This window comes from Erigeron canadensis, chromosome 8, assembly GCF_010389155.1.
Source record: "Erigeron canadensis isolate Cc75 chromosome 8, C_canadensis_v1, whole genome shotgun sequence".
NCBI classification, from domain to species: Eukaryota; Viridiplantae; Streptophyta; class Magnoliopsida; order Asterales; family Asteraceae; genus Erigeron; species Erigeron canadensis.
The window spans coordinates 32,424,726-32,437,386 of record NC_057768.1 but is presented as its reverse complement, the minus strand read 5'-3'; the positions used below and the strand labels follow the sequence as shown (position 1 = coordinate 32,437,386).

Genomic DNA, 12,661 nt, shown 5'->3' with positions numbered 1-12,661 from the left:
ATTTGCCTTTCAAAAAAAAGAAAAGAAATTACTTTAAAGGTAAGGGTTAGTCGAACAAACAAATAGTAATATATATATATATATATATATTTGTCTGAAAATCTTCTAACAACAAGATGACGAAACTTGTAAAATCAAGAGATTAGATAAGAAAAATGGATAAATGAAATTCATATATAATAAGTATTTAGATTTGGAAGAATAAGTGAAAGTCATAGCCGGCTCAATGATTGTATAAGGTCAAGCAACAACTTTGGGCCTCCAATTCTATAAGGCCCCCATTTTTTTAACAAAAATTTTGGACTTTTATATATCAAAAATGTAATAGCAGTATCTAAAATAGGATACGATGGGCTAAACACAACAAAATAAAACTCAAGCAAAAGGTAGCAGTAGCAGATTTGGTCTTTCACAATAGCAAATATCCTTTTCTCATGTTTTTTTTGTTTACGTTGCTAAAAAAACTAGGCCCCAAAAATTGATCTCGTTTAAGGTCACTCAAAAGCTTGAGCCGGGCAGTGGTGAAAGTCGAAATGTATGTGTGATTGAAAAAGAAAGAAAGAAAAAGAAAGGTACAGAACATTTGACATGAAGTCGATCACATATACTATTGGTTATTGACTGAGCCTCAGTGTCATTAAACATGTTTTCAATATTTATCAAGTTTAGTTAAACTGTACAATAGCAACGTGAGGTAACAAATCCGCCTGCAATACATTATGTTTTCCTGAGTAACAATCATTTCTCAATGAACATCTGATCCACGCTTATAACAATCTTAATACACAAAGATATGTTTTAACGTTAAGGAGTCACATGACTGCGATTTTATTTTGTGCTGGCTCGAATTCATACAGAACACAACTATCTTCTTCAACTCAAGCCATTTCTTAATGAACAATGGTTTTTCTGACAGAAAGTTAGCATCTTGATGTACGCGATTAACATTTTTCCAAGATAACAGTCATTGTTATGAAATTCTCAATGATTGATAAAAAAAAATGCCTCATTTTGTATATAATGTAAAAAACAAAATGTTCCTATAATCTGCTGCCTGCATCTAATGTTTACAACTACACTCAATGGCCTATTTTCTACTTTCTCTCTATTCCTAGTTCTATATACAATTAAACTCACCGAGTTGGTTTAGTTCCCCATAAAAACTTGTTAGAAGGGGGAACCAAAAGAATTGTGGCATGATACAAAGGTGAATAAACAAATATGGGTATGTTAGTCGGGGTTAGAAAGCTGTACATGGTAAAGTTGTACATGGTTATGCTGTACTCTGCCTTGGCTCCAGTGCAGCCAACTGACCACCATCAGCCACCATCTGGAATCAAAATTTAAGGCCAGATGGGGTTTATATCGTTCCCGATAACACTGACAACAATGATCACCCATGGTTTCATGAAGATCTGTATGTATCTATCTGTGTATCCGTAAAAATTGTACTTTTCAGCTTTATACAATCTTTAAAGGTGGAACGCCGCCTTCACCTTGCTCTTTATATGTATTTACAGCAGAGCTGTTTGCAGTATGTTTGCAAGCCTTTCCAAGGACAACTGGACCCTTTTGCCTTCAACATTTCATCAAGATGATGATCATCAAATTCGTTTCAGTTTCTGGCCTGGTTGGCAATAGGCTTGCAATTTCTTCATTGACCAGACAATTTTGAGTTTTTGCATGATCTTATGAAGAATCCGTAAAAATCCATTCAAGGAATTTTAAGTGAACTTTGAGTGTTGTTGCTTACTTTTCACCAGCTTTTTTTGCTTTCTCCGCCTCCTCTTTCTTTTTTTCTGCTTCAGCATTTTTACGGTTCTCCTCATCGGATTTTCGGAAGAGTCTCACAAAGTTCAATAGGGTTAGAGTAGCTGCAAAACCAATATATGGTTGTAATAAAAGGACAGTTACTTATGAGATGGAACCATAGGGGGGTCAGACAGGTTAGTTAAATTGTCAAAACATGTTTGCGCCAAAAATGAGTTATTTTTGGTACAGGGTGAGACACTGAGACGGGTCAGGTTGTGTGACCAGAAACACTGTTACTCTAAGCTGATGTGTCACATATGATTACAAAGCTCATATTATTTCTGTATAGCGTTTTATCTTTTAATTAATTGTGTTTATTTTACCTATTTAAGCCGTTAAAGATAAAACATAAATAAATTGACTCATTCATAATTATATCGGTTGAAATTGCCACATATAAATTTAATTTTTACTAGTCAAATAGGACTTTCCTTCAGCTTCAGAAGTTAGGGATCTGAATATGCAAAAATGCGGTACAGCTTAATCATGTACAATACGGAAGTCAATAGGGAATTTTCAAATTGTGTCCAGAAAATCTATGCAAGTTACCTTGTTCAAAAGGGCAACGAGCAGGGTCTTCACCAAAATATAAGGCCAAAGCATCAGCATTTCTACCCTGTGACAGAAACAATATATTAGCCTCATTTAAAAGAGAACTTTGTCGCAAAAAAAGAAAGGTGTTGTCCTGAAATAAAAGTGAACTACTACTCACAATCAACTTTTATTTAAGGAACATACTTCCATACAATTTCTATTTGAGAGAACGTACTTTCGAATTAGCCTTTAAAAGTATATAATAAAACAATGACTGGTTACAGGGTAAGGGTTACACCGATTAAAAATGTGTTCTCTAATATAGAAATTAACTGAAATTACATTCCTTTTACATGCAATTTGGCCTAAATTTATAGTCAAATTCACAGGGATTTACCACAACGGCATAAAAATTTGTTACACTGTTCACTTCCGCCTCAGCATTGCCAATGAACTCTTTCAATTCCTAAAAACGTGAGAAAACATTAATCAGAAATTGTAGTCCTAAACAATATAATCAGTTTTCCAAACATTCCCGGTTAGGGCTGCCTAAGCATCCCACTGATCAGTCACCTAAATTTAGGCATCCCCCACTTCTTTGATTAGCATCTAATAACTGAATCCAATTTTTGAAAGAAAAGTTGTTAAACTAATCGATATTTATGTTCATGAATGAATAGCGAGAGTTTTCAATTAACAACAATTTCTTTCATGCAAAGGTAGTCTCTTTGTAGAACATATTGCTACCAGTGGTGAGATAGACCTCATGAGCATCAATAAACTTTTCTCAGATAGGCGGCCATCATAGACATTCCTTTGCTTTTATCGTTTTTATGATATAAGTATGATTTTAGGGTAAGAGATGAAAGAGAGAGTAGAAACCATGCATCAATAGTTGAGTTGATTAAACATTTTAGGCTTATGGATATCAGGCCTATGTATCATTACTCTTGTTCATTTGAAGAAGCAATTGTACCAAAATAATGCAGGTCACTCAACCCATTAGCTTTGCTTAACTGATATGATCCAACATCGGCCAAGTATGGGATTTGTTGGTGGTTTATAAGCCTAGGTGTCCCCTCCTCCTTTGAGCTAGCTTTTGGGAGTGAGTTCTACACCTAGCTTATGACATGATACGAGCCTATTATGGGATGGGTTCGTATCATTAACACTTTACAAAACATTGCATGGTGGAAGTGGCCATTTCAACTACTTTGTTTACACAAAAGTTAATTGAGTTATGGTTTTCTAAAATGGGTCAAATGAGTCAAACGAGTTGGATAAAAGGAACAGGTCAAATGGGATGAACAGATTAAAAGTTTCCAAAAGTCTGATTTAAAAGCATACAAACTCTGCAATCATTTTATTCAGATATTTCGAATATTATTAGTATAGTTATATTGTTTTTGTGTATCATAATTAGCACATTAGATGTTTAAAAAAGGAAAATAGTATTGTGGGTTGACCCACCCCAGGCAAACTTGACCTGTACTAATAATCCCCTGCTTCAACCCGAACCAGTTTTGACCCATAACCCAACCGGCCCTCAGATATTCCATCTCTCCACCTCCAAATTTAGATAAATTCGGTAATCTCAAGAGATTCCATATTACGTTTACCTACCTTGTGAAAACCTTCAGATATTGGGCCATCATTTGCGGATGCATCTAGTTCCTGCTTGACTTTTTTCAAACCAAGGATAATGGCCTGCATTTCTTCTGCTAAGGCTTTCAATTGTACCTGCAAGTTAAGCCTGTGATCAGTTTTCAGTAATCTACTAACGGTATTGGTGATCAATATATGAAAGAAAAATAAATTAAAACCTTGGTTGCAGCTTCAAGGCTAACAAGATCCTCATGGAAATCTAGAAGGGCTGGTGCCTTGGTGGCAAGAACCTGTAGACATGGAAAGCATGTGTTAAGAGGATAAAAGTAAATTTTGAACCATCAAGTATATACGGTCAAAAACAAATTCTATAAACAAGATGCACGCTAATGTAATTTGCATAAATGAGTAGTATGATGTTTACCGAATTTTCAAAGGTAAATTATAAGGGTAAATTACATTAAAAAGGCATGTACTTTACACCAATTTCTAGTTTACAATTCAGACCTTCAATCAAACATTTCTGAGGTTCATATTCCCCGCTGGCCAATTTTAAGATTTTTTTTTTCACTTACTACCATTACCACTTCACCAATTAAGGTATGCTTGGATTCAACAATTTTTTATAAAAAAAAACACCATAAAATTGCAAAATACTTTTTAAGGCTTCCTTGTACCTTGCAGAGATAATGCATTAGAGTCATTCTGCTGGTTGTGGATCGTGTATCAGTCAGTTTCAAAAGGCTATCCAACTTGAAACCAACTGCAGCACCTGCAAAGTTTGGACAACATGAAATCTCCTCAAAGGAAATGAATCTAACGAAAGGCAGATACATATACTTCACAACTTAAAATTTAAATAACAATCCTGCTTATGGGAGCTGTTTAAATATACTCTCGGTATAGATTTTTTGATAGTAACGTATAAAGAGACATGTAAACAAATACTATTGATTTCCTTAAAAGGCAGGTCGAATGATGTTCTTAAATCTTACCTCTAGCAGTTCCTTGATTTAACGTATTCCCTAAATATAAAATTCTCTTCATGATTTCCTTCAACTTGTTAGACTTCCGGACCTAATAAACCAACAAAATACTAGATAAGATATAAACTGATCAAGAAAAGATGTAACAATATATATATGGCATTTATAACATTAAAAGCACCTCGTCACATGCAGAGTTTACAATGTCTAGATTCTTCTTAAATTCTGCAAGCTGAAAGAAAGTCCAAATGAGACACGGTATACTGAAAACGTGAATTTCAGAATATGTAAGAATTAGTAGACTTCAAACCACAGCCTCAAACCTGAGTGTTAAATTGAATTTTGAACAAAAAAACATTTAATTTTGCCTCCATACGGGGCACCGTCATTAGCTCCAGGAAATACTGCATGATAATTAGAATGTTGAGCATTATAAAGTTATGAATATGAATTTACAGTTGCTTGATATTTACAGTACTTGAAAACGTAAGTAGTAGAAACATGACTATTTACAATCACACTGAAGAAGTAACAAAAAATAACTGAGATAGCTATTACAATCAATAAGTTTTCATACATGAAAAAGATATATATATATATATGTATTATGGTTTTGATACTGACCTGTTCACACTTGCCCAGTAGTTCCTTGTCACCTGTATAATTCTGAACAGTCACAAAATCAGAAGATCAATACATATATGGAAGAATTGAGTCTTTTCACCCACAAAAGGATATATTTAAATACTATTATACCAAGTAAATGCAACTTAATAAGTTACGGCATCACCTTGAGTTGCTCCATCTCTTCTTTCGTGGGACAGAATTTAAGAATATTTTCTACTTGATCAACATCTAATCGTTCTTCATCCATAGCAAGAATTGCCTCCTGCGGATGACAGGATAAGCTACCATCATTCACCCTCTTAAACATAAAATTAATACGATACTTACAAGAGTATGGAAGAGGTTATTTCAATACTATTCCCATGATGATTACCAAGCATAACCGTGTTCAAATGATTACATGTAGAAATTGAAGCAGATACATCTTTTGATACAGATATTTTCTCTTTAAAAAATGATTTATTTACAAGTAACGACATCATCAAACATCTTACGCGCTTAAAAAATGAGGTGCTTGGATGTGATATGACAATGAATGTGTTTGGAACTGCTTCTGCTGCTTGAAGTTATTGTACTAAGATAGTAAGATATTTGAGTATTTGGGAAATTCTGAGTATTTAGCGAGATCATATATAAGATGACCAAAAAGGAAATTATTGTGAAGAAAAGAAAGATGTTTTATGAAATAAGAGTAAAACTATCTTACGTCGGGTCAGGAGAACGGGAAAATAATTAATGCTTATTCAAACCTCAAAGCTGATTATAATGACTTCCAATCACAATAATCAACTAATTAGTTATAGATGCAATTCTAAAGAGAAAATATGAAGCCGATAGATTAGGATGTGGTGTTAGGACATGAATTTACACTTACTGTGATTTCAGGAAGCGGCATTTTAACCTTTGTCAGCATGATTTCCGTGTTATTGGCCCTCCTCAGATCAATCTGGAGATACGAACAACTTATATAATTACTGAGAGTTACCAAGAAAGTTATATATTATTACAGAGAGAACATTATGATTAAGAATATGAAAAGTAAAGGGTAAAGGATAAAGCATTTAATGTATATTACATTACCAAGTGGACTACTTCAGGTTTTGAACTAGAAGCTTTTTTCTTCTCCGCATCTTTGGGAGCAACTTTCTTTGGAGCTATTGCAGAGAAAAGTGTCTCAATTTCTGACATATCAAAGTCTGGCACGCTATAATTCAATCATAAATCACGAGTCATCAGAATGTACTCCTATATATAAAAGTATGCATACGCACTAACTGATATTATAATTAACATATCCAACGTTTATACAAAAGAAGAATGAACTAACAGAATTAGAAACCTAAGTGATGATGATAAGAGTAACTACCTTTGGGTGCCATTATTCTGCAATTCGGCCCACAAACTTCCTGCCAATGCCCTACTTACCTTGTTCCAATGCAATGGCTTTAGATTGGATTTTTTTACTTGAAGTCCTCCTCGTCCTCTCCCTCTACCTGGGCCACCACCTAGACGACCTGGTGGAGGTGGAGGGCCACCTGGCGGTCCAGGGGCTCCAGGTGGTGGAGGAGGTCCAGGTGCTCCTCCAGGTGGTGGAGGAGGTCCAGGCACTCCGGGTGGTCGAGGAAGTGCAGGTGCTCCAGGTGGTGGTGGAGGTGCAGGTGCTCCAGGTGGCGGTGGAGGTGCAGGTGCAGGTGCTGCAGGTGGCGGTGGAGGTGCAGGTGCTCCAGGTGGCGGTGGAGGTGCCGGTGGAGGTGCAGGTACTCCAGGTGGCGGTGGAGGTGCAGGTGCTGCAGGTGGTAGTGGTGCAGGTGTTCCAGGTGGTGGTAGAGGAGGTGGTGGAGGCCCAGATACATGAGCACCTGAAGGAGGTGGAGGAGGTGGAGGTGGAGGAGGTGGAGCAATTGCTTCAGTAATGGGTGGCGGCTGTGGTGGTAGTGGAGCGACTGCTGCTATCGTGTTTATTGGAGGAGTAGGCGGAGGAGCTGAAGCACCAGGCTTAGTAGGTGTGGATACATTAAGTGGAGCAGGGGCTTCATTCACCGGAAGTGGTGGTGATGGCGAAGGTGAGGGTTGGGCATCTTGTACAGGAGGTGGTAGCGGTGTAGCTGTAGCTTCACATACAGGAGGTGATGGGACCTCCGCTGATTTAACTTCCATGCTCTTTTCAGATTTTGGCAGTTCAAGTGAGCCATCACAAGGTTTCTTTACTTGTGCATCCAGAGATGGTGCTTGTTGAGGTGAACCAGGTGATGGTAGTAGTGGTGATGGGGCAATCACAGGTTTGATTTGCATGTTCTTTACAGATTTTGGCAAATCAAGTGATCCATCATAAGGTTTCTTCACTCGTTGCACATCCAAAGATGGCGGACAGGAAGCTTGTTTCCTGGATCTCCTTTTTCCTTCAAAAACCTTTTTCTCCCCTAATTTAGACTCCGTTGATGGTGGTAACACAGGTGGTGCACTTTTACGTCTTGCATAGAACCCTTTATTAGAAGGAACCCACCATGGTATAACATCTGATTTCACCTGTCTTACATGTTTCGGGCTTTCTTTTTTTAAGTTCCCCAAACTTTTCTGACTAACAATACTAGTAGTCTGCACCTCCTTCACCCTTTGATTCTCTTCTGTATCTTTTTTAACTTCTACTTCCTCTACTAAACCATCCAGGTTCACGTCTGACCTATCCACCTCATATGAGTCACTCGTAAGTACCACAGTTGACTTCAAATCAACATCTTTGAATATTGAAGCCTTCGTATCAACGTCTTTTACAATTGTAGGCTTCAAATCAACATCTTCAACCAATTGAAGACTCGGGTCAGCCTCATGATGGTGGATTTGATTTCTGCCATATGATGGATGATCTTGAGATGAAGGTGGTTCTACTTCAAATCCAGATATATCATCTTCAAAAAAACTTGTATCTTCTACTTTAAAATCATCATGGTCAACCGCATTGCTAAATATTTCTTCTACCTCAAAGAACTCATCCCCTGAACCACTTCCAGTTGATTCACTCCCATCAATAGATACTCGTTCTGTGTTGATAATAGATGGTAGAGGATCAGCATCCACAAAAAGTACCTGATACAGAAACGAGTCTGCATTTAACTTATATCACTTATGAATAAAGGCAGTGCCATTATAGAAAAGTCAAAGGTCAACCTCTGCCTTGAAGTCCTTGGGCACCTGATCCCGAGCATCCCAAATTAAATCAACTTCATCACGGCCCAACATCAATACATAGCCTCGGACAAATGCTGTATGGAACACTACTCTGAACAGAATCTCCTCCTTTACATGATCATCATCCAAATGTATGCATTCAAGAACCACATCCCCTTGAACACGGTAGTGGATATCTATTTTTGCTAGGTGGCATTCATTCTGCAATCATAAGCTAAAAGATTATATTACAAAGCAATGTATTTCCATACAGTTTCAATGTGGCAAATTTAGAGCTATTCCCTTATGAATGGGTAGATTATTATATTTCTCAAGGGTCAAATGAGATGAACAGGTCTAAAGAGCATCTGCAATACATAGACCTTAACAAATCAGTTAATTATAACTACTAGATTATTTTTGAAACATTTTAAAAATCGAAGTTAACATGCTACTAATCTATAAAAATTTAAATAAAAATATATGAACAAAAACAGTTTAGGCTTAACCGAATCTAAGTTGTTTCATCCATTTACCCATACAAAATTACTGTTTTTGACACAAACCCGTTACCCAAGCTGCCTGTTTTTCCACCTCTACTTTACATAAAAATGAAATAGATAAATTTACCATTCCATAATAGCGAGCATGACTCTTGGTATTTGAGGTTGAAAATAAAAGCTTACAGCTTTTACTTGATGCAATTGAGAACGGATCATGACCATATATGCGGATAATGGGTCGGCAACCCTTACCACCAATCAACGGAAGGACTCGAAGTATGACACAATCTAAAGCTAGAGGTGCCTCTTCAGGTGGCCAATCAACACCTAAATTTCTTTTGGCGATGTACTGAAGATACCTTAGCTGCGATGGCTGAGGATTTAGTGGTGACAAAAGATGAAGAAGCTCACGAGGAGCTTGTTTATACACCGTTTCAAGAGTCTTTTGCTCACCAGTATACTGCCTCCTTAACAAAAGAAGTGCAGCAAGCATAAAAGCGAGCACGGGCCACCCTCCTCTTTCACAGTGCATTAAAAGCACACTTTTTGGTTCAGAAGATATCATCCAACTTTCGAAAGTTTCTAAAAACTTATTGATCGTTACTAATGGTAACAATGGACATCCTTCATACTGCCAAGGGTACTCCGTGACTGTCATATCATAATTAGAGAATATATCAGAAATTTGGGTAGTGTTGTTACCACCTTCTTTCATGTTGAAAACCATGAAAGAAGTATCTGGATAGTAGTCCTGGAGTTCAGTGATAACGCCACTCATATAGGTTTTGTACGTATCTGCTTCCAGTACATCCGACGAGAAGCAGCAATCAAAGACTGAAAAAAAATGAGAGAGAATATTAAAAACCAATATATAATCAAGAACTTAGGTGTCATGTTTACGAATAAAAAACAATATTATCCAGAAACTTGCTGCCAAATGATAATAATAATATTACACAATAAGATAGGATGGGTAAAGTGTTGAATTTAGTATAATCAGTCAAATTATCACATATATTCATTGATATAGGTAGGATCATATGCTATTTATTTCAATGTAACAGAAAGACAAACAAAATGCAAAATTGTATGCTTTCAAGACAACTGTCTCTCCAAAGTGGCTTACTTTCAGGAGTCATATCTGCCATATCTCATCATCCCAATTTACAGTGTTACTTGATTAGGTTACCTATTCAATCATGATGATCATTGCCTACTCTTCTTATGAAACCATCATTTGCTTATTTTGCAAACTACACGTCATATACAACACGACTCTTTAACACATTTCTTTTCACATAATATGTTTATCACACTGTTTTAGATCATTTACAGGTTCAGTCTCTAGCTTTCAACACTCTATGCTTTACACTCTTAGCACCAGGTGAAAATTTCAAGAATCTAATCTTTATTCACTTTTAACAGAAACTTCTTGTAAGGCCCATCTACAAAAAGCTAGCCCAAACACAATGTGATCTCTAAGAGGCTGCATTAGATCCCTAACATCAACTAACACTTATACCAACAAGCAGTTAGGCTAGTGGTAAGGAAAGCACTTGGTGACCTTAAGGTCTCAAGTTCGATCCCCGCTTGGCACACACACACAAAAAAAAAAAAAATCTTTTAAGGTAGCCGTTACCAATGAAGCCTGTTAAGATGAGGGGTATGCAATGATAAGAAAAATCACTATAAGGGTATGTAATGATACGAAAAAACGAGAGGGGTGAAAATTAATAATATGACATACCACAGGGGTATGTAATGAAATTTTCTCTATAGTTTATATCATTAATATTGCAAAAGTACTATCTAGCTACACGTATACACAGGTTGATGGTCTATAATTCGTATCTTCCCTCGGTATATGTATATTGGTGCAAGAAAGCCAATTAATTGCTGATTAAACTAATTATTATGACTTCACTAATTAGTTGATACACTAACAAATTAACAATAATCGAACGACTTATAACCTGAAATCCTAATTATATTCGTCCTGCTTCTAAATTCAGCAACAACAATTCAACAACAATATACTGAGTAATATATAGATGGGAAAAGTGAAGGTAGTGTTGTCACACACCTAAGTTGGGTGAAATCTCCTTCACATACTAATTTTTTAATCCATAAATGTATAATGAATAAATATATATATATATGTATGTATATATTGATTCCTGATTTCATTTATATATAAAAGACTTATTTCATATACATGTGAAGTTCTAAAGACGCGGGGTCGACATCTATTTTTAATCTTAATGCAACCTACAACCTTAAAAAATTTCGAATATCTATTTCTAGTCTTAATGCAACCTAAAACCTTAAAAGTTTCTAACAAATAGTACACAGGTAGGTTGGTAACTGAACTAACAAACCATCAAATGTAACATCACAAATTTAATGGTTTCTTGATGCATCTAACTCCATTCAAAATGTATCGTATGTATCCAACTTTCTAACTTGCTATTGTATAAATTGAGGTTTCAATCATCACCTATTGTATATATTTGGCCTCTTAAGACTTGAAACATGGTGTCACGACCGGTTTGACGATGTACCGTCTATCATAGCCATCGCCAAGTCGTCAAAAATACCGGTTACATGATGCATGAGTCCGCATAAACAAACAATAACAATAATTGAAAGTTTAATGCATACAATAACAAGGTTTAAATGTAGGGTATATACAATAGATTTTCGGGTAAAGGTTGATATATTTATAGATTACCATCTCCACAACTCGAAACTCAAATTAAACAATTCCATATATAGATTATTCTATACGGGTTACACTAGAGTTTCGTTTTTCCACATGATTATGTTATCAGTTACCACCTAAGTTAGAATAATATAGTACTTAGGTATCAAATCTCTAGCTATGAATCTCTATAGAAGCAATATCATTTTCATTTTCAATGTCTAACTCTAGTCTTGTCACAGCCTAAAACCAAAAGAACTTCAAAATAAATACCAGGAAGCAGCTCATTTGCTAGCTAAACCAAGACATTATCGAATGTAGGATACTAAATTCGTGAAAAAAAAAAACAAAGGAGCTGCAAAAAACAATTGAACTAAAATTGAGAGATGAGCAAGGGAAAAAATTTGTACCGAAAACCTTCTCAGAAATCTCAAGAAGGTGATCCGGCGGTTTACGATAAAAGAAACGTTTGAACAGCGCCATTTAATGGCGCTGTTACCTTCCCAACCGGATCCCAAATGATTTTGTTTCCCTATTTTCTTTTCCAAGATTCCCTGATTCCAATAATCTTTTTAACCATCTCATCAAGAATTCAAATCTTGAAATTCTCCAAGTTTCAATCTTTATGATCACCCAACAAATTTCAATATCAAAGCTTCAATTCCCAAAAAGGGTTTTAATTTTTTTTAATTTATAATGTGGGTATTTATAATAGATTATGTATTAAT

At 36.0% G+C, this 12,661-nt stretch overlaps 1 protein-coding gene across 1 annotated transcript; it reads right to left on the bottom strand.

Annotated features, from left to right (window-relative positions):
• Window positions 1-1,749: 1,749 nt before the first annotated feature.
• LOC122610651 (formin-like protein 20) lies at window positions 1,750-12,416 on the bottom strand. Its single transcript, XM_043783621.1, has 17 exons — window positions 12,344-12,416; window positions 9,360-10,066; window positions 8,730-8,951; window positions 6,928-8,648; window positions 6,645-6,768; window positions 6,439-6,510; window positions 5,728-5,826; window positions 5,562-5,603; window positions 5,261-5,341; window positions 5,119-5,169; window positions 4,947-5,028; window positions 4,629-4,723; window positions 4,170-4,241; window positions 3,970-4,086; window positions 2,744-2,812; window positions 2,362-2,428; window positions 1,750-1,874 (listed from the first exon to the last, which is right to left on the bottom strand). Exons 1-17 carry the CDS (start codon window positions 12,414-12,416, stop codon window positions 1,750-1,752), a joined length of 3,819 nt encoding a protein of 1,272 aa, XP_043639556.1.
• Between the last annotated feature and the right edge of the window lie 245 nt (window positions 12,417-12,661).

Bases quoted from the DNA above. Each gene is read 5' to 3' on its own strand.
- LOC122610651 (XM_043783621.1), bottom strand. From the start codon at position 12,416: ATGGCGCTGTTCAAACGTTTCTTTTATCGTAAACCGCCGGATCACCTT. The intron at 6,511-6,644 runs GTAATGTAATAT...TCGTATCTCCAG, and splicing joins AACCTGAAGTAGTCCACTTG to ATTGATCTGAGGAGGGCCAA. The intron at 5,170-5,260 runs GTTTGAGGCTGT...ACTTTCTTTCAG, and splicing joins AAATTCAATTTAACACTCAG to CTTGCAGAATTTAAGAAGAA.